Source organism: Phaenicophaeus curvirostris, chromosome 1, assembly GCF_032191515.1.
Source record: "Phaenicophaeus curvirostris isolate KB17595 chromosome 1, BPBGC_Pcur_1.0, whole genome shotgun sequence".
NCBI classification, from domain to species: domain Eukaryota; kingdom Metazoa; phylum Chordata; class Aves; order Cuculiformes; family Cuculidae; genus Phaenicophaeus; species Phaenicophaeus curvirostris.
Window position 1 is genome coordinate 83,124,889 of NC_091392.1, and position 22,273 is coordinate 83,147,161.

At 42.3% G+C, this 22,273-nt stretch overlaps 1 protein-coding gene across 1 annotated transcript in view; it reads left to right on the plus strand.

Moving 5' to 3' along the window:
* Window positions 1–10,846, plus strand: part of CLCN1 (chloride voltage-gated channel 1) — a 69,299-nt gene extending 58,453 nt beyond the window's left edge. Inside the window, exons 14-23 of the mRNA XM_069866216.1 lie at window positions 1,025–1,135; window positions 1,265–1,478; window positions 2,203–2,336; window positions 2,847–3,073; window positions 3,195–3,300; window positions 4,984–5,066; window positions 5,813–5,851; window positions 6,510–6,614; window positions 8,415–8,501; window positions 8,982–10,846. Of these exons, the coding sequence (XP_069722317.1) occupies window positions 1,025–1,135; window positions 1,265–1,478; window positions 2,203–2,336; window positions 2,847–3,073; window positions 3,195–3,300; window positions 4,984–5,066; window positions 5,813–5,851; window positions 6,510–6,614; window positions 8,415–8,501; window positions 8,982–9,380 (1,505 nt within the window). The 3' untranslated portion in view covers window positions 9,381–10,846. The remainder of the gene's footprint in view (window positions 1–1,024; window positions 1,136–1,264; window positions 1,479–2,202; window positions 2,337–2,846; window positions 3,074–3,194; window positions 3,301–4,983; window positions 5,067–5,812; window positions 5,852–6,509; window positions 6,615–8,414; window positions 8,502–8,981) is intronic.
* The last annotated feature ends 11,427 nt before the right edge of the window (window positions 10,847–22,273 follow it).

Below are 22,273 nucleotides of genomic sequence, written 5' to 3' on the forward strand. Positions count from 1 at the left end.
CTTAAATAAAATTCTGTGCAGTAAGGACCTCTGGGTTCTGGCAGGCAGCAACTGAACAGGAGTCAGTAGCATTCCCTTCCAGTGTTGAAGGCTAACCACAAACAAGGATGTGTTATGAAAAGCCTAGCCAGCAAGGCAAATAAATTGGTTATTTCCCTGCATTCAGTATTTTGGGCAGAATTTTGGAGTATTATGCCATTTTGTGTCCACTAATACAAGAGATTTTGACAAATTGCGATGAGTCCAGTGGAGGTCACTGAGACACTTGGGGAGCTGAAGCACAAAACAGGCAAGGTGAGCCTGAAGATGTTGGGATGGTTCAGGCTGCAGAAGAGAAGGCCAAAAGGGAGCCTAACTGCAGCTTTCATCATCTAATGCAGCAGGGGATAGAGAGGATAGAAAAACTCCTCTTAGATGCAAACAGTAAATAAGAGGTAAAGGTTGCAATGGGAAATTCTGATGAAATATAATAAAATAACTGTTTCCTCGGTTAAGGTGCTCAGAAAGGCTGGAGAACCTCCCTCTCTGCACACTTTTAAAGCTTGTGTGGACAAGGCCCTGGGTGACTTGATCTCACTTTCAAATTAACCCTGTTGTGAGCAGGGGTCAGAACAAGACCTCCAAAAGTCCCTTACCATCTGAACTCTGCTGTGATCTGTGAGTCTAGTGTTTGGACATTCGTAGAATGAGTGTGTGAAGGGCCTTAACTGTGATCTCAACTGACATGGGGCATATTCCGAAAATATCTCCTCCTACCTAGGAATCGCAAATACTTCTGCGGCCGATGAGCTGAAGTGGAAGAATGAGGGGTCAACTGTATTTACATATCTTAGTACTTTTTTCTCCTCTTGGAGTCTAACTTCTATGTTTTGTAACTGAGTCTTTAGTCATCCAGGTCATTTTAACGTAAGTTTTGACTTTGTCTGTGTTAGAAAACACTTGAGTGATTGCCCAGCGCAGCTGCACAGCACAGACTGGGTGTTCTTTGGATGGCAGTTTCATAATTGTCAGTGATGTTTTCCAGGTGCTGCATTTGGGCGCCTTGTTGGAGAAATCATGGCATCACTTTTTCCCAACGGGATCCTATTTGATGGTATTCTTTACCAAATCTTACCTGGAGGGTATGCTGTCATTGGTGAGTCTCCATGTCTTCCTTTTTCTTCACCTGACCCCTTACCCATGACTTTTCTGGTTGACATGATGTGCTGCTTCTATGTGACAGTCATCTTCTCTTGTTATTCCTTTTCCACCCTACCTGGGAAAGGTGCAGCAGCTCTGACAGGAGCAGTGAGCCACACTGTTTCCACTGCTGTGATCTGCTTCGAGCTGACGGGTCAGATCTCTCACATCCTCCCCATGATGGTGGCTGTCATTCTTGCCAACATGGTAGCCCAGAGCCTGCAGCCCAGCCTCTACGATAGCATCATCCAGGTGAAGAAGTTGCCCTACCTGCCAGACCTGGGCTGGAATCACATAAGGTATAGTAATAAAACAGAAGTGGAGTTGGGGGATGGTAAAGAAATAAAGCAGAAGAGGATGAGACCATGGGAGAATAAAAGGTCATGAAAAGGACATAATGCTACAAAGAAAATAAAAAGGCAGAATAGGCCTGCAGTGAGGGTAAAACAAGTGGTGGAGTAGGGTTAGGGTTCATAGACAGAAATGGAGAAAAGTCTTCTTTTCACTGAAAGCTCAAGTTTGAATAATCTGCAGTGTTACTGAATTTGTAGTAATATTGCCGAATTGCTTCAGTTTAAAAATTTAAAAATGAAGTGTTCTTTTTTACTTCTTTTTCTGAATTCAGTAGGGTTTGGATTTTGGATTTTTTTTTCTTGAGCAAATGTTTTATTTGGATATTTTGCTTAAAACAAAGTTCAGTTATTCAACTGCATCTCCATCTCCATCTCCCTAGTATATATCATATACATAGGTATGTATATATAAAGCATCTATACATACATGTATGTATATGTGTATTTTTATGGTGAGGGTTAATGGAGTGGAATACAACTGTAATGAAAATCCAGTTAATGTATGTTGATCCTGTTGGAAAGTCATCTTTGGTTACTCTTACAGAAGATTATTTAACAACTGCATTGAGAACCCGTTTTAAAGAAGAGGTCATTTATATATTTCTTTAAGGAATTTATCTGCTAGAAAATTTTAATATGCTCTTTCCCCTTATTGTCCATAAACTCACAGCAAATACAATATTTTTGTTGAGGATATTATGGTCCAAGATGTGAAATTCGTCTCCTCCAACTGTACGTACCGAGAGTTGCAAACTCTACTCCAAAGCACCACTGTGAAGACTTTGCCCTTGGTGGACTCAGCAGGTAAGCACTGTGGAGAAAGTGTTCCTTCCTGAAGACTATCTCAGCTTACAGAGCCAAAGGAACTAGTTTTCAAATTGCATGCTGTGAAGGAGACAGTGTGACACACTACATAAAAAATCATCCTAAACTCTTCCACTATGGATGATGTATGACAGAAGGCTGTTTGAGCTGGTCAGACAGGTAAGCTGGAGTGTGGGCAGTGAAGCAGATATAGCAATTAAGAGAGGTGTGGGGAAGTTCATGGAATGAACAGTGACAGGCGATCTTGCCTAAATAAAGAGCCTGCTTCTGATGCGGTGCTGAGGAGTGGCACAGCTCACAGAAGGTGAGCTTCCCACAGCCCCTCAGTGTACTAGCAGCAACTAGCAGGGTTCATCAATGACTTTTCTATAGCTCTAGACAGCATGAGTCTGAGCTCTTTGAGGAAGCTGGAGGGAGGAAGGGGCAGTATGTGACAGGGAACATTCAAAACCTTTAAATAGCTAAATGCTTCTCTGCTCTGTTATGCAGAGACCATGATTCTTCTGGGGTCTGTGGAGCGATCTGAACTGCAGGCTCTCCTCCAGGCACAAATAAGCCCAGAACGGCGACGGCTTCTCAACAGAGAAAAGCAGCAGAAGCTGTCTGAGGCACCCTATGACGGGCACAGCAAGGGACCTTGGGCAAACCTGCCAAAGCTGAAGCATGAATCTTTTGCTTATGTTGATGAGGATGAGGATACAGATGAGAAGGCAGAGGTGAGAGAGAGAAGTGGAAAGCCTGCAACACAGAGACTGCTTAAGAAGCAGTAAGGCATTAGGAGAGGCTGAGAAAGAAATGACACAGGGGGGACTCTATTTTCTCTCCTTTCTGTAACAGCTGCCTCATCCCCCAAGTCCCACTCCCAGTTACCCAGAGGAGCCCAATGGCCCAAAAAGTCCTCTTAAACAAATGCCTGAAACTTTGGAGCCACAGCAACTCCCAGGTATGGTAACTTCTAGTGTGCCTAGCCATCTTGTAGAAGCTATCATGCTAACTGTGTGTACATGCCTGTGTGAGGTGCTGATTTCCCAGAGACTGAAAGGATTTTCCTCTTCTGTTCCTATATTAAATGTATTTTGTAATGCATCTCAACATCCGTGTAACAACCCTGGGAATATATTCTGTGATCCCTCAGAAAGCTTGGCAAAAGTAGGCCTACTCAAAGGCTGCTCTCTCTCCTGTCAGTTTTCCCCACTCCATCCGCTGTAATAACATATCCTCAGACATTTTTTGGAGAGTCTGCATGGAAGGGTCCTATTTCTTGCCTCCTTCACCCTGTGAATAAATTCCCCTGGGAGAAGCAGCCTGAGAACTAAACATCTGTACCTGTTTTTAGCGTAGCTTAGGCTGTTGTTCAGCCATCTCCAAAACCGTACAGCTCCCACCTTGGACGTGCATCTCTGATTCAACTACATTAACATGATGCACAAATACAGATGTATTGTGTTGTGTGTCACCTCAGCCTATATTAGCTTTGCTTCTAAGACTGTATTCATAGCTCATTCCTGATTCATATATCATGTATATTTGATGCAGGATGGTATTTGGGTTTCTTTTTTAACCTTTACGGGTCTTGAAATACGCAGACAGTGAATAAGCACAGAGATGTAGCCCAGTCTTGAGAATGAATACATAGGATAAGGCTCTAGCTCATGCTTTTTGGCATCCAAAGGTGATCACGTAATATAGCATATAGCATATCTGTTTCCTTAAACCACTCATGGATGACTAAACCTCTAAGGCATAGGAAAATCCACTTCATGCTTCTGGGATAGTAAAGTGGTGCGACAGCCATCCACCTTTCTGACCAAAGCAGAAAAAGAATCAAATCAAAACAAGGCCAGTGTGGGAGACATTATAAGTGAAGCTAGAACTGAATGATCCAGGAGTGATGAGAAAAAGTAGAGCAGGAGTTGAATACATGAAGCTTTCCCTGCCATAGTATTTAATTTGGCTGACAGCTGTCATTGTTTCTGACCAACCTTATTTCACAGCCTTTTCCACTTCATTACAGCACAAAACCCTATCTTCTGCTCTTTGCTAATTTCTGACTGTCGTGCTTGGGAAAATAATTCTGCAGTATGTTTCACTCCCACCATTACACTGCTGGCACAGTCCCTGGACTCCTCACCTCTTTGTACTGCCGTATTCAGGCTGTTGATATGTATTGTCTGTGAAATCATTTCCAAATTCTTCCCTCCTCCTTCCATACCCTCCAAACTACTTTATCTTTGTGGACTGCATAAACCTCTTGTCACAGCAGTTTATCCCTTGTATCAGATTGTTTGCTGTGTTAGTAGTCTTGCTTGTCTTTTGTTCATGGTTTTTTGTTTCTCCTTCAGGGACATTGATCGATGAGTATTATCTGCAAGGGCTACTTTGGAATGGTTTGTTTCCTCTCATTGAGGAAAACATATTGCATGAGAACATTTATTCTGGCATGTCCCAGATACCATTTTACAAATGGAATGCTAGATTGTGACTAGCTCAGCCCTGTCATATAGCATCTACTATGTCCCTCATACTATTTCCCAGCCTGCCTTGGGCAAGGAGATGGGCATGGGGCTTTGCATTTTTGTCTCACTTGTTCTCCTTTCTTATGCATGTGTTTGTTTTCATCCTTTAGGCAATTTCAGGCGTATGAGGCAACTGATCCAGCAGCTCTTGTGCCGTTACAACCTTCCACTTGAAACAGAGTGTGCCATCCAGGTTAGGGATACAGAGAGCCTAGTAGTACCCTGAAGAGGGAAGGGAATGCAATGGAAATAGAATCTATTACTCAGGGCCATTCAACATTTGACCAAAGCATGGAAATGCTTACGGTCCTGAACACTGACAGCATCGGTGGGGAGCTCTCTCTGAAGAGAAAGGGTGTGATTATTGTAAAGGAGTGTGCATCTTCCTAACAAGCCGTCTGTGCTTGGGAGTTAAGGATGCCATCCTGACTGATTGTGGGCATCTTTTTCTCAGTGAACAACTTAATGCACCTGGAATAAATTGCAATTCTTTACGGTTTTGGCCAGATAAAAATGAAAAAATGAAAAAATGCTTTTGCCTTGTGCCATGTTGGATGCCCCTGGGTACCTGACATATCTGCATTGGGTTGGTGGATAACACACTAAGGCTATGGGAGACACATCCACTCTAGGACAGGGGTTGGCCCCATATGGGGTATCTGAGAGCACCTAAAGCAGTACTAGATAATCATGTTTAGGCACCTGAATTGCTCCACCAGCATTCCATAGTCAACCTTCATTGGCAAGGGAAGCACAGCAAGTACAGAGTACACCTCATAAAGTATCAATATTTAGAAAATCTGAATGCTCAGTCATATAATATACTATTTGGAACAAAAAGGGGACCATATGGGGTGAGGAGGCTGTGCGATTTTTTCTTTCTCTACTCTGCGAAGCTCTGGGTTCTTTGCCTGTCCTGAACAGTGTTTTCTCCTACAGGAGCCAGTGGAAGTCGTTGACACAATGAGGCCAGAAGAGGTAAGACTGGCTGCAGAAAGGGAGTGGGGTTAACTGAGTTCTTCTTTTGCCCATTTCCTATCACTTGCAATACTTCCTGAACTCCGACAGCCTCAGCAATTGCCACATAAAGCCATAGCTACAGACATTAACTTCTTAGAGCTGCACAGGGGGCACGTCTCACCCAGTAAAAGAAGAGATTGTTCTGCTAGATGTACTTGCAGATGCTCTGACTAATCTGATCTGGCTTTGAAGTCAGCCCTGCCATGAGCAGGGTTTTGGACTAGAGACCTCCACAGGTCCCCCCTCACCTACCTCTTTCTATAGGCCCATGTTGTTCCTTCATTTTTAACACAAGGGAACCATTATCTTGCAATAACAAGGGGAAGATGCACCGAGAAAGGACAGGTAAGATGTTCGCTCCCTCTTTAAGCAGGAAGGAACAAAACCTCACCTTCTCAGAAACCCTCTGATGTACTGAAATTGTTCTGGTTTTGATAGGGACTTGACATCTAGCAAGGACAGGATGGAAAACCTGAGAGGTGTGACATACTGGGCAGGATGAATTACCTACATATGAAGGACGAAGCATTAATAGGAGAATGGGACTAGTTTGGGTATACAAGACAGCAACACTGCTGATTGCTGTAAGAGTGATTCCTTTTCTTTCCTGTGTCAGATAGATGCTTGGGAACAGGAGGAGCTGAACAAGAATGTGTGCTTCGACAGCTGTCGCATCGACCCTTCCCCTTTCCAACTGGTAGAGAGGACTTCCTTACACAAGGTGAGTGCAGATGTCTCTCTGAGGCATACACTGTTCTTCTCCTTCCTATCTATCATTGCAAGTCTAGTCTATGACTTTTTTTCTTCTCCTTGTCTTCACCTACAACTACCGTCACCAGCTACCTCCACATCCAGGTCAGTTTATTCCTATAATCTTCTGTGTGTGCCTCTGATCTCCTGGAAAATGGAAAGCTACATGATGATTACCGTTATTAAAACAGGTTTTGGATACCAGGTTGGATTTTACAGCCACTATATTAACAAAAGCATTGTATGCCTTGCTGCTGGGCACATTGCACTGAGATTTACACTCTGCCTTGTCAGTAAGCAGCACGGGAAGGACAGCTCCTGGATTTCTCAGGGTGTTTCTGTCAGGTTGTAGAGTCTGCCTCTGTGCATCAGAAGAGTCACTTGAAACTACCCTGTATTGTAGTTCATTGAACTGAAGCACAAGGAAAGAGGAAACTTTCAGAAGTAAGAGAGGACTGGGCTTTCACTCAATTGAAAGGGAAAGCAGCCTACTAAAGCAGAAGTGCACAGCGCACATTTTTATCAGTATTCATCTAACATAAACAGTCAGCATACGCCTTGCACAAAATTAATTAATTATTGCTATCAAAGGGGTAAGATCTCAGACTTGATCAAACTAAGAACACATTAGCATATACTTAAGTTTGGTGCTTCCTAAAGGGCTGGCTGAAGTAATCTGAAAACCACTGGCACTTATCTTCAAGAAAACAGAGATTACTAGAAATTATATCTGAAGACTGCAAATGGGTAAAGTTTCATACCTCTCATAAAAAAAGAGAAAGTGAGAAACACTGAAATAACAACCAAGTCAACTTAAATTGGATGCACAAAAAATGCAGGAATGAATAATCAAACTATCTGAGCCATGCACAGTTTAGAGCTAAATGTGAAACTATTGGAAATGACAAGAATATCCTAACTAATAAGATCAAATTGTATTTAACCAGTCTGATTTTCTTTTACATTAGGATAAAATGTCTTGTTTCTGAGAAATTAGATTTTACCTAGTTGACACTTGAATATGACATTCAATATCTCATGTGATGTTAAGAACAGGCAAACACCAGCTGTGAAAGAATGACTTCATGTAAGGCCAGTGGTAAATTCCAGCTAGAGCTCAGCTTAATGAGTCTGAAAATACACCACAGATAAGCACTGAGAATGCTGAAAGTTTTAGTATATGAAGAATAGTGAAATAATGGGGTATATTTAAGCTGAAGAAAAGAAGACTGATAGCAGTGTGATATCTGTCCTTTTAAGAATGCCTTGTGAGAGAATAGCTTGTTCTCAGGGTTGCCACTGCACTAGGTAAGCAGTAACAAGCTTAAATTTTGAAGAGGAAATGTTCTGGGGAAAAAAAAATCTTCTAGTGTTAAGAAAAGCACTGGAATAAATAACCTAAGCACGTTATCACTTTGCATAGTACTGTATGGTAAATTCTGAGCACCAAAATTAAATAAAATCTGCATAAGTTCCCAAATACACAGGTGTTACATGTGAATCTCTGTTTGCCAGATGCAGGATGGGAGTGATCTTGAGAATGTGTTTTCCATCATCAATACATTCTCAGCTATGGCTGCACAGCAGAAGGACCAAAGGGTAGTATTTGCTATCTGCAGAAGAGGGAGAGTTAGTTTCTCACTGGGATAATTGCAGACTTGTGCACCTTTGTGATTCCCATTTCCAAACCCCAAATCCCAGCTCTAGCACTGAGTATCATATGACCAGTTTCCGATGTTCCTGAAATGGTCCTCTCTGGTTTTGCTCCTAGACACATACACTGTTCTCATTACTGGGCCTCAGCCATGCCTATATAACCAGTATGGGGAAGCTGAGGGGAGTGTTGGCTTTGGAAGAGGTAAGTACATGTCCTTTCATCTCCTCCTAATCAACTGTATGTGTCCTGTGGATTCTTGCAATAACTTACAGGTGCTGGAGGACCCAGCTGGGGATATATATAACTGTGACTGCTAAATTTTCAATCCAGTGCTGAATTCTGAGTCAAAGCTTTGGAAGCCATATAGAGGGATGGATGACTGTATTTCAGAGGACTCAGCAGGTGTTGTTTGCAGGGATGTTAGACGGTTCATCATTTCTGTGAACACACAGCTTTTAACTGAGTGGCCATTACTGTCTCTGAAAGTGATGTGGAATTTGTTATTTACCATGGAATGACAAATTACTACAGCAGTGTAAAAGATGGTCTCCACAAGCCCTAGAGGTAGAGCTGTGACTCTTTGTGATCCCTTTACCGCGGACAGTAGATGAACGTCTGCTGGATAGGGCTGGGTCAGTCTCCTTTTCATCGAATTTCTCTGAACTTCTGCTTTTCTCATAGCTCCAGAAGGCAATAGAGGGCTCCACACGCTCTGGGGTTCGCCTCCGCCCACCCCTTGCCAGTTTCCGTGATACCAACCGGACTTCCATCAGCAGTGAGAAGGTCAGTCAAGCCACTCAGGCATGGAGCTGGCAGGACAACTGCATGGTGCCAGAACAGCAAGCAGTGGACTTGGGCACAGAGAGCCCACTGCCTCCCTCCTCACACTCCCCCCAGCCATCACATTTGCATGAAGAGGGGGAAGTCCTGTGCTCCACTTATGCCACTGATACTGAGTTGGAAGAGATGGAGCTGACAGGGCCAGTTGCTGATAGCTTCTCAGACATCCTCAAGGACATAAGTCTACGCTCCACTGACTTGGAAGAGGATGACGATGAGGAAGAGGATGTCCCTTTATAGCTGCTGTGAGGGGACTAGTCCTTTGCATTCTTCAGTTGAGCAAGTCTTCTTGTGTTTGCTCCTCAAAGCAAAGCTTTTGGATGTTCTTTGCAATCCCCACAGAGGATTCATTCACCTGGGAGAAGGGGCATCAGACTGACCTTTTCTTTTGCTGCTTTCTTTCTGTGCAAAGACTGTCAGGCTGCTGGGCTACATAGATGTGTGCAGGAGTCAGATGTGGACTGCAAGGTGGCTGAGAGCAGGCTTATAATGCTTAGGCTTCTCCCATATCTACGTAACACAGCAGAAGGTATTGTAACAGGACACAAATACTGCTGTATGCAATCAGGGATGCTCTGGATCAATCTGTCATATGGAAAATGGAGGAGGAGCAGCTTTTCTCCTTCTCCATTGCTGTCGTCTTTCCAGTCACTCCTGGCCTGCATGCACCAGTGTAAACAGAGCCAAACCTCCAGCCTAGAAGCATATTGCTGCTTCTGACTGCAATCTTGTCCATGTTGCTGCAGCTCCCACTAGCTTTTATCTTGCATCCCCCCGCAAACATTCCCATGTAGAACATTTTTCCTCTTTCTCAGTTTTTACTCTGGGATTTTCCTGGATGGGGATGCAGTTAAGAGCTTCCCCTCTGTCCTTTAGCTGAGCTGTGCCATAAAAACAGGTGGGAGGAAAATATTTGGTCTATGTCTCATGTCTTGAATTCAGCCAGGGCTCTAAGAAAAGCACCGGAAGGGAGGAAAGCTTCTGTTTTCCTATCATCTCTGGAATTTTTAAATAGAACAGGAAAATCTTAAGTGGGGGCATCCTCAGTGTTGGAGGAAGAGGAGTAAAATACCGCATATGCACTTGTATTTCAAATACCTGTGTCTCTGAATCACAGTTTTACCGAGTTATAGTCTTAAAATACAAGAACTAAAAAAAAAACCAACAAAAAACCTATGGAGTGTTAGCAGGCTGCCAATGCAGCAAAGGGATGCCTTGTTTTCTACAATTCGGAATCAGGTTTCTCTCTGAAAACTCTTGCTTTCTCTCCTGGTAATTCTACCGTGCCTACTTTCCACATATTTCTGCATACCTCAGATCTGAGAATTCCAGGTCTCACTTTTGCCAGCTTGTCTCCATTGTGACTCAGAGCAGTGACCTCAACCCTTGTCTGAAGCATCCCTCTCTATTCCAGTTCTAAACCTGGAGCAGATCTCGATCTGTACCTTGCAAAAATATGTCTTGTCGGTTTGTGTCATGCATGCAAAACCTTAGCATCTGAAGATAAGATGCTGCTTTGTTTAACTCACTCTCCTTGTGAGATTTTCTCAGTAAACAGGCAAAATCAAATTCTATGTATTCTGCAGATTTCCTCTAACATTTTCCGTCTCTTTCTACCATATTTTTGGTGTGTTGTGGCACTTAGATGCAGTCCCAAGCGGCATATTGGATGTGTTTCCATCTATCAGCAACAGAGGAGAAATCCAGGTTCTGAGAATATGTTCTTCAAAATATTCAGAGTATTCTCCTGGATGTTGGGACACATATCCTCTCCTGATAGTAGTAAAGCGTTATCTAACTTAAGAGTGACCAGTTTTACCTTACAGGTGGTTTTCATAAACTGTCAGAGAAATAAGCAAAGAATATCATTACCTCAAACCCAGTCTCCCTAGGAAATTTCCCTACTGGCTTCAATTCTAAGGACTGACATTGCACCAAATCCTCTCTGATGATGGGTGTGTGAGTCTGTGACAAGCTTATAGTAAAGGGAAATCTCCCCAGCTAGTGTCTTGAAGAGGGAGCAATTTACTTTTACTGTCTGGAATTCAGAGCCTCCCAGCCCTGAATTGTCTTCTATATGCATCCCACCTCTATAAGGTAACTGGGGACAGCCTTTCCTTGCCTTAATGATCTCAGGCCTCCAAGAAAAACCCCACCCTTGTGAGAAGACAGTGGTGATCTGAGGGCAAGTCTCTTGCATACACCAGCTGTTTGCCTCCACTAGAGGGTTGTGGCACATTTCTGACTGCCAGGCATCAGCACACAGCCTCCCTGCTACCTTTGGGTCACCTTCCCCTGTCTGCAGAGAACAGGCAAAACAACTGCTGGCTTTTTTCTCAGGGAACTATGCTAGTCCTTTAAATAAGCAGAGGAGAAAGGATATTCCCTTTAAAAAGTCATGAATGTGCATTGAGTGGCAATACTCTGAGACCAAATCTGTGTGATCTCTGGGTCCACACACTCTCGGGAAGGATAAGTTTCTCCACGTTAGTCCGAGCAATATTGCTAGCAAATACAGATTTACATTTTGCAGCTTTGCCAAATGCTTGCACTGAGACAGATGAGACAAGAAGAAACTTTGAGGCTGGGGTCAATACACCTCCCCCTCCTCTCTCCTGAATACAGATATATGTTCTGCTCCAGTCCCACACTTCTCCTACGGTGTGTTACAGAAGAACTGGGATCTGACTAGCTGAGAAAACAGATGGAGTCTAAATCAAAGCCACAGAATGCCTGAGTCATGACAGTCAGATTGTGAGCTGAGGGAGAAGCTGGAACAAAAGCGTTGCATGTGGAGAGACCTGGGGAACTCCAAGCAAGACACAAGATAACTTGGAAAGTTTCTTGACGTTTGTCACCTGAAAGCACAAGAGCACGCACGTGTGTGTCCAGATATGCCCACAGACATATCGCTCCATTCCTATTGCCTTTAGCTGTCGCAGAACTACCTTGACTGCTCTCTGCAGGGATGCTGAAAGGTGAGTGTTACTGCTGCTCTTTGGAGGCCTTACTCAAGCTCCATTCCAGGTATGTCCACACCCTTGGAGCAGCAGCAGCATTCATATGCACCATTTTCTCACATGGGAAAAAGCAAGTATGCATAGAATCATAGAATCACAGAACCACCAGGTTGGGAAAGTCCTCTTGGATCATCAAGTCCAACCATTCCTGTCTGCTCCTAAACCATGTTCCTGAGCACCTTGTCTACCCGTCTTTTAAATACCTCCAGGGATGGTAACTCAACCACCTCCCTGGGCAGCTTGTTCCAGTGCCTGATGACCCTTTCTGTGAAAAATTTTTTCTGACGTCCAGCCTGAACCTCCCCTGACACAGCTTGAGGCCATTCCCCCTTGTCTTATCACCTGTCACTTGGGAGAAGAGGCCAGCTCCCTGCTCTCCACAACCTGCTTTCACATAGTTGTAGAGAGCAATAAGGTCTCCTCTGCTCAGCCTCCACTTATCAAGGCTAAACAACCCCGGTTTCCTCAGCCACTCCTCATAAGACTTGTTCTCCAGCCCCTTCACCAGCTTCGTTGCTCTTCTCTGGACTCGCTCCAGAGCCTCAACATCCTTCTGTAGTGAGGGGCCCAGAACTGAACACAAGATTCACGGTGTGGTCTCACCAGTGCCGAGTATGTGAATGTAAACAGGGCGCCAGGAGGGGACAAAAAAGCATAATGCAAACATGGTTTGCAATGGCTGAAGATGCTTCCACTTCCATTTTACCAATTAAATCTTCAGTGACCTGATGTTAAGTACTTCAAGAGGCGTAAAACGTGCAGTAAACCAACACTGAACCTTTGTCAAGGGAACTATAAGCTTGCACCCTCTTGTGCAATCCTGGTACACACCCACAAAGTTTAAATTTGAAACTTTTATCCAAGAAACAAAGACTGCTAATCTGTCACTAAAACCTGCAACTCTCGTCCTATCCAAGTAGCACAGGCTCAGCTACCTACACATAAATTTTTTTTCCCCAACCCTAAATATCACCAAATTCGTACTAGCACTGTGGCTTTCCCATTCAGCTAGAAAGTCAAATCTCAGATCTGCCCCCAAAAATCCAAACACAAGCCTTGAAAAACAAGAAGCTCTGAAGATGTTTTGAAACACAGATGCTTGCTTTTCTCCTAAATAGAATGTGCAGTTGCTTAGAATCATTGTTTTGGGTAGAAATTCATGATACACCAAGCTTGCCACTACCACTCAAACCACTAAAATAGAGCTGATCTTGTTCAACACTTTCAACTCCAAGCACCTCCTATACTGTGATTGTACCCAACATATAATAGTCTGAAAAGAACACAATAGTGAAAAATCTCCACTAGAGCTGAAAGCCTGGGGACAACACCACCACTACCTAAAAAAATACTTTCATCTTGTATCTTCAAGATAAATGTAGTCCTAATGTCAACTAACAGACAGTTTACTGATATTCATTTAATGAAGGCAAGAAGTTACCTATTAAATTTTAATCTAGTAAGAAGTTAAACTCTTCCTTTTACAAGGCATTTGAAGTTGAAAGCAGAAGTCTTGGGTTTTAACTCATTAATATAAAGAATTGAAAAAATAAGGAAAACTTAACATTGACAAAACAACAGATTGGGCTTTGAGTAGTTAACACAAGGCTAAGAGACTTGGTCACGATCTGGATGAAGGAGAAAACACATGGAGATGGGCTACTGGACAATGAAAAAATCTACCTGAACAATGTTCTTTTAGTTGGCAAATTTTTTCTAGTTTGCTAACTCTATGGACTAAACCAGTTAGTACAAGCAGACATAGAGAGACAGACAGAATCAAAGGTTCATCAAAAATAACTCCCTCCCTCTCCAAAGTTATGCAAACACTGTATAGAAGTGTGTGCTTTGTGGCCAAAGAGTACAAGACAGGGCAATAACCAGCTGAGCAAGTAAAGATCCCTCCTTGCCAAAACAATCCAACCCCGGGAAGGGTATAATTAAAAATACACTATTAAAAATACTGTCATAGTAAGCACTAAGATCTTCATGGCCACATAAACAAGGATCTGAGTACAGCTCTCTTAACAATTTAATCAACACTAGAGACCAATAATTAACATTTCCGCACAAAAGCCATGCCTGAGCAGTAGTATGCTCAAACAGAGAATAACATTTATCTTAAGCCATGTGATGCAAAACTTTTTAAGGCTTTATTTGCGTGAGGCAAGCTTAAACTGGTCCTGACCATAAACCACAGGCCCTCACTCTGTGACCCCCCATACTGGCCAGACAACTCCATGCATGTGCACTCGCACACACACACAAACATTATCTTTTTAAAATCAAGTTCTGCAACTGGGTCACCTGTGCTGTGAGTCACATCCCCGCTTCCTCAGTTTGCTGGAAGTCCTGATGTGGCCTCTCAGAACCAAAGGCACTGCTGCAGACACTGCTGGGATTAGTGTGCCAGCTAAATAAAGCCAGTCCCAGCCAAACCTATTACTAGTTCAAGCACCAGCCTTTCTGAATGAGCATTTGCTCAAATCCCAGCAGTTTTGGTGTGCTGCTTGTGCAAACACCTTGTGCTCCATAGTAAAAACAGTTACGGAATCATACCCAGCCAACTTGAAGGATTGTGCCTGATATGAAGGACAAAGTACATTGAGGAGAAGTCCAGTAGCAAATTTATAAAGGGAACAGAAAGTAGAGATATTAACATGTAAACTGGCATTTTATATGAACAACAATCTAAAAGCTGCTAATATCTGGCTATTTCATCAATAGCTACTTATTTAGTTTGAAGAACAAAAATACAAGACCTATAATTCAGAATTAAAAGTCACGCAGTTACACAAACTCAAGTTAGAAGCTTTTCAGTTTTTCCATGCAGGACCAAGTGCAAAAGACAGTAGTGGAAGGTTTACAAGGAATACCTTTGCCAAAAAATCTTGATTTGCTTTTTTCCTCCTTCAGACTTCTATAGCACTTAAGCGAGTGGGCTGTGAGATGGTTGGATTATGACCAAACATGTCACAGAATTTTGTGCTTAAATCCAATTTGCAGTTTCTCTGGCACAGAAGATATGAACTGTCTGAGGGACTGTATAGAAAATACCCTTGCAGCTGGTAAAGTGCAGATCTGGTGAGGTGCGCAGCAAGAATGTCCTTCTTATTTACTGTTTTCCTTAATGACTTGGAAGTAACATATGATAGCTTGTAAGACAGTAACATGAGAGAAATGTGGTAGATTTGCCATCTAGTCTAAATAGAGAAATAAGCAGAAAGTGGAGATCTGAGACTGGGGCAGATACCACAAAATGAGGCTCACATTGGCGCTAAGCAGCTAAATCCAGAGGAGGCGTTACTTTACGCAGGGGTAAATCTAGACTAATATGATGCTATATGTGTTCAGTTAGGTGAAGCACTCAGCAGCTGGACAATATCTTTGTAGCATAATGAGAAATTAAGAAAAACAGATGTTTTTGCTGTGCAGTAGTCAACTTCCAGGCCCAGAGACATATTATTTTCCCAGGGACTGGAGTCTTAAATGCATGTGGAATAATTTATTTAATTTTACATGCTATATTTAAAAAAAAATAGTGATGATTTAGAGGCCATCTGGGAAAAAAAAACTAACGCAGGAGCAAGTAGTAGCAGGCTTACAGGATTGGGAGGGGAACCACCAAAATAAACCCCATAGGAGTTAAGTATGTGTGTCTTATGTAAGTCACAATTAATTATATGAACATAATTATGCAGATATACATACCAAGGGGCGAGTGCAAATCTATGCAGCACCAAAGGAAGGTAAACTAGAAGGAAGCAAATTAACTTCAAATAGAACACAGAAAGCAAAGATCACCTAAATCGCCCTGACTGTGAAATATACTGTGCCTTAGCAGGGCAAGTGACGCTGCTCAAGCCCTGTAAGAACCAGTGGAAAAGTGCAAGCATCTTCAAAAGGAAATAAGTGTATTTTATGGCTAGAGCTTAAAATTCTCATATGGTAAACAAAGTGCTACTGGATCTGGCCTAATGTCCTAAATCAGAAGCAGATGATACAACAATGTTGGAAGCGCAGAGATGCTCCTTTCTCTCTGGGTCAACTAATTCTCCAACCTGCTATAAGGACAGCACACTGAGAGCGCTAATCTAAAACTGAAACATGAACCCACTGTCTTGCCACCCAGTGTCAGTGCCTTTTACAACCCCAGCATCAGACTCCTCTTTGTGTTCTGTCCTAAACTCCTGTTGTGAAACTTCGGTCCAACTTAGTACCAGATGTGTTTGCGTGCCACCACTATCAGGACAAAACTTACATATTTCATCTGGAAAATTCTGTTTCAGTGTAACAGGAAAAGTCACTCTATACTGAACTAGAGGATCCTGTTTATGTGATGCTCTCTATCATGAAATCTGCCACAATGGTCAGGGATTTATGTCATGATAATCACAGGCACAAATGAGATTTTAGCCTTGTATGGTCAAACACGTGATATGTTTATCTTCTTAATGAGATGATCTATTATGTATTTCCTACTCTGGAATGCTTCACCAAGACACCATGGATACTTTTCAATGTCCTCCATCAGATTGTCTCATTGAGACCCACCCCCTCTTCCTAGGATCCTCCTTCCTCAGACGCAACTCCCCTGGAACCAGTCCCACAGAAATAAAACACTTCCACCAGCCAGGACGGCAAGACCACATTCTGTTTAATAACAACTCCATAAAGGACTGTACATGCTATTTTGAGCTACCTCCCCTCCTTTACTGTGGTTGCTGCCACATACAGGCATGGAGGTGTATAATGCCATATAATATCCTAAGTCCATATGTAGTGTGTGTACATGTATGTATGTGGTTGTACATGTATGATTTATATATATCTTTGTAGAAGTGTTATCTCATAAGTCACATTATCAAAACATGCGAAGTACATCCAACAAAAATTTTCAGGCAAATATGTTTTGGAGCTGGAAGACCAAAGGCAAATCAGACTCATTTTAGTTATTAAGGGCTAGTGTGGGACAAGGTAAGGATGGAAGTTTTCAATAGTAGGTCCCTTTCCCTTTTTGTTTTACTTCCATTCAGTATTTTCCCCCCAAACATCAATGCACCTCTGTAAACACTAGCTTGAAAGAATACATATTATCACCATGCAGCTTGCCCCCTGCAGAAAATGTGTACAGGCTTGGGGGAAGCTCTTTAAAATTGCTTTATGGTAACCTCCATTGCACCATATGTTTATGCTAAACCGGTTTCAGATACTGAGAATACATTTGAAGACTCAAGTCTTTAGTTACTTTTAAATGTGCTTCAGGAATACATTCCATGTGCCACCCCCAAAAACGCCCATCCACCACCCTTCTACCTCCCAAATCCTCAGTCTGTATCCCTCCATATCTGAAAAGAACTGAAACAAGAGAGATCCTGTTCCCTGTAAAATTACTTCTGACTCCCAATTTTATACTGCAGGGATTCTGAGAGACCTCCAATCATGCACAACATCCACAAATCAGAGAAGAAAATTTGAAGCCAAACAAGAATATATGCCTGCAAAAGAGCTTTTTGCTTGCTATATTGCTCGTGCATGCAGTATCTGAAAAGAAGGGAAGTCCATCCGTACTTGCCTCATGGGAACTTGGCAGAGCTCTGGAAGAGGGTTCTTAACCTTTTGACCTCCAACTCATCACTGGGGTTCCCTGCCCAATGAAAATTATTCCAGAAGGCCAGTTAAATCTGGACTAGATGCCTTTATTGTCTTAGAAGTAAATCTTTGTGCATGATCTTGTCTCCATAATGAAGAAAAGCATTTTTAGGTGCCTCTGTCTTGCTAGCATGGACATTTGATCCCTATGGGAAAGCAAAAACAAGACTAGGTTTCACTGGGTATTTAAAAAGTCCTCAGTCACAGGAGATGAGGAAGATCCACAGTAGCATTCTTTTCACAGAACACTGCAACCTCTCTCTTCCTAGAAGACAGCAGTTATCACTCATCAGTAAGGTAAGTCCTGCCCATGGCAGGAGGGTTGGAACAAGATGATCTTTTAGGTCCTTTCCAACCCAAACGATTCTATGATTCTATGATACCCGCACTGAGAACATTCTTGAACAAATCTTTACAGTTTTAATAAACATACTCTTAAAAGTCATAGTCCGACTAAATTTTTCCTCTTCCAACAATGTATATCTGCACTGGAAAAATATGTCACATATTTTTTTTTGTGCAAACCAACACTGACACTGAGCTTGCTTCTCTTGATCTCCAGGGAAAAGATAGAACTGCTTGTTCTGGGGAAAAATGTCAGTGCAAGGATGTAAATAGACCCTAATGTTTTAACCACAGGTCTTCCATGTCCATTCATTAACATAATAACCATTTGTCTTCATCCCTATGCCAGTCAATTCCCGAAGCTGGCTGCTGAAAGAGCAGTGTCCCCAGCAGTCTTGCCCAGGCTCCATGGCACATTCTGAGACAGAGAGACATTGATCTGGCACAGATGCCTAGCTGTTCTCTTCTGCTTTTGTACAGGTTCACTACTACCCAGCCTGGGAAAAGTCTATGATACATAAGAGTCATCTGGCACTGACTTTATAGCTTGTATTCATATTTGAGACTGTGCTTTAATGACTGTAGACTGTCCTACACACATATTTAGTTCTAATAGGCACTACTTTATCCACACTTCCCCTATTTACTTTTCCTTTCCTTGAGCCACAGCTTAGAAATCTTTCCCCATCAGATTGTTACAGCGGACGAGAATGAAAGATGAAGCTGTGATGTATTTATATTTTTCTAGATGTAAGGGCACCAGCTGCTGATATTCTCTGTATTGGAGTGGTTGGCATTTATTTGCTTTCGTTTCTTTTCCTTTTTCTTCTGGAAAAAAGTCAAAGAGCTAGTTTAAGGGAAATGCCAGATTGCTTAGAGTTGTCTGAACATGGAACATGGGAAATTCCATCTGGGAGATATTAGAAGGAAGAGCTTAGACTATGCCAAAGTTACTCTGCTCTCTACAACATTTAGAGGTGGATTTATTTCAGTTTGACTCTCCTGCTAGGCAATTACCAATACAACAGGTAAGGCAAACTGAGCTAAATTTAGAAATTTTGGGTTTCCAATGAGAACAGAACTCACATTAACTTTACTTGCACAATGGCCAAGCTCCTATGTGGTGTATTTCTTATATGACTCCCTTGAAGAACTAAGTATATTAGGAACTGTGTTTCAAAGATAACAGAACAGAAGCCACTAGTTGCTCAAGTATAGAGGCATCTCTTTCCTATCACTCTGTCATACAGAAAGAAGTGTAGCTTGGACCAAGGAGTACCAATCTGCTTCACCATTCTTGGAGCTACAGCTTGTGTAGTAATTTTCTGAACCCATCGTGCCTAGGCTCTGCCATGAAGCTTCCTGCCTGTGTTGTGTAAACATTAGATAGATTTTCTTGAGCTTTTCCCCAAGGCTTTCTCACAACGTCTTTCCCTTACTGGCTAGACTTCTCCTTTCTGTTGCACAGAGCACACACAGCTGTCCACAAGCTTGTACTGCTGCACACTACCTTGCACCTCCACCATACCTCATATCTCTGTCAAATGAAGAGAATGATTTTCTTCTCTCCAGTTCTCTTCTCTGGACCTACAACTAATATTTTTCAACTGCTGCTGTATACAGTGCATCATGTACAGACCCTGCCTAGGTGTGAAGTGCCATTCTGGATCTCTCACGAGACTGGAACTGGCTTAAAGATAAGACTAAACCTCAGTTTTAACAGCTGTGCTTCACTCCTGCATGAGGTTCTGCCTCTTGCAATTGCCGGAGAATACTTCTCAGTACCTTTAGCTGCCATGGAGTGTAATCACGGCATGCATATGAGATTTATCCATGATTTTTTTATTAATTTCATGTGTATACCAAGTTACTCATCTCCTTCTGACCGATTGCAAGAGTTTATCTCAAAGGAGCCCGTAGAAGGGGATGGAATAGTGAGGGAAATAACAGGGCACTAAATAACAACGAAGACCAAATCAGATGAGAGCATACTAGAAATTATAAGGAAAACACCAAGGAAGAAAGGGGGCACATGTCCTCCCTGGTACCCAAGCTGAGTTTATTCTTCTTGGACAGATATTTCACAGCCAGCTTAAGGCAGTTAAAGCTGCATCTGCAACCAAAGAAATATTCTTCAACATGACCATCTGCACTTTTCACCATCCCTCAGTGATGTTTGCCTCCCCAAATGAAACAATACAAGGAGCTGATACCACTGAAACCCTTATTTTGATAGGGGACTAGGTTAGTTTTCGCTATTGGGCCAGTTCCGGAGCAGCCAAAGGAGCATTAGCGCTGGTGCTTCTTAGGCAGTAGAATATACAGCTGGTATAAGGGAGGAGGCATGATGGCTCCTTTTAGCAGCCTGGACTTATCATGAAGATGCCATTTCTGAGTGTGCTTTCCCAGTCCCGCATACCTGATATAAAAGCCAGCTGCTGAGAATAGTACTCACTCTCCCTCTTCTCACAGCAGTTCCTTCTTCACTTTTATAGTAGAGTAAAAGAGCACTGGCTTGCTGTGGGGTCAGCTGTGCACCAGCATCTGCACAAGGACTGAGGGAGGTGAGCACAGTCAGGTCTCCTTCAGAGCAGCTGGACATTTGGTCAGCTTAGAGGTATGGTTAAACTCCATTCTCTCCTGCATGCCTACCTTGAAAAGCGATGGTAAAGTGTTTAAGGGGGAAAAGTAAGCGGGTGACATGTCAGCAGAAGAAGCAGCTCCCTATACACATTCACATACTCTTCCCAGAAGAAGATAATGATTTAGAGGCACGGAAACTGAAAGAAGCATATTGACTCCCCCATCCTAGAGCCTGAGGTAATGGAGTTGAGGAGAACTCACAAGGCTTGGAAAGAAAGCTTAAGGTTTATACAAAAGAAAAACTTATGAAATAGAGTAACTGATCGGATATGAACAAACACGGAAAAAGGAACAAGAGAGAATTTTCTTTCAGTGGAATCTGAGATCTTTTTCAGTTTGGGTCATTTGTGTTTAAGTCTTCTGTCATGTTCAGCAAATAATTTAATCAAGTTCCTGTTAAAGACAAAGACTTGGGTTAGGGGGTTGGGGAGGAGGATGGGAATCCTCTACCTCCATTGCTTCAAGAAAATCCAAAATTTTATGTAGTGCAGCTCTGCTTTACAAAAGCTTTGTGTAAAACAATAACAGGGCTCAGTTTCTTAGTAACTGTAGATCAGGGATATTGAGCTTACCTTTCCTTCTTATCTTCAGTCTCACAAATTCAATGTGGGCTCTGAGTATTGGGCTGGACTCTCTCCAACTCATCCCTCCTCACCAGGATAAAGGAACTGCTGGCCAAATTTTGCTCACAGAGCACCTGTGCCTTCCATATGCTTGAATAGGTGTAGCTATGTAATAATGGCTTTTCTGGGAAATGTACAGTAGGTTCCAGGTCCCTCTCTCTGATACAGGATGCAGACAAACAGCAGGCCTGTTGCATAAGAAAAGGCCTGGTTACACAAACTATTTTCCATTTTCAAAGAGATTCAAACTGCCTTTCAGTTCCGATCAGGATGCTCGCTCAGGTAGCAAGTGTGGATGGGCAGACCTGCTCTCTCCAGTAAAGCTCCTGGCAAGTGTAGATATATTTTGCTTTTGGATTGCAGAGAGGTCATGTAAAATAGCCTTTCCTTCTTTTTTTTTCCTTTTTTTTCTTTTTTTTTGAGAAAAAGGCTGAAATTTTATTATTCATTGGAAGTCAAGACCTCTATGGAAAAGTTTTTAAGAATTTAGTAATCTTAAAAGTTTGTTTAGAGATTACTGTTCAAACCAGTCTGAATTCACACAGAACAAGAATCTATTTATAGATTCCTAAAGATAAAGTCATGGAATTACACAGCACCGTATAATTCTCTAACCCGTTACACAGAGCTTGGAATATTGTATAGATATGTTTTCTCTTCCTATTGAACTCAACAGAATTTTTCTATAAGGTCAATTTTTTTTACACCATTTCCCATACAGATAATTCCCTGTCACTGCCTTGCATGGAGAAAACGTACATCTTCTAGAAATCAATCAGACATCTTAGTAAATGTACCACATGTCTACATCAAAAGAAAAAGAAGCCCTGACAATGTGATCCACTTGTCC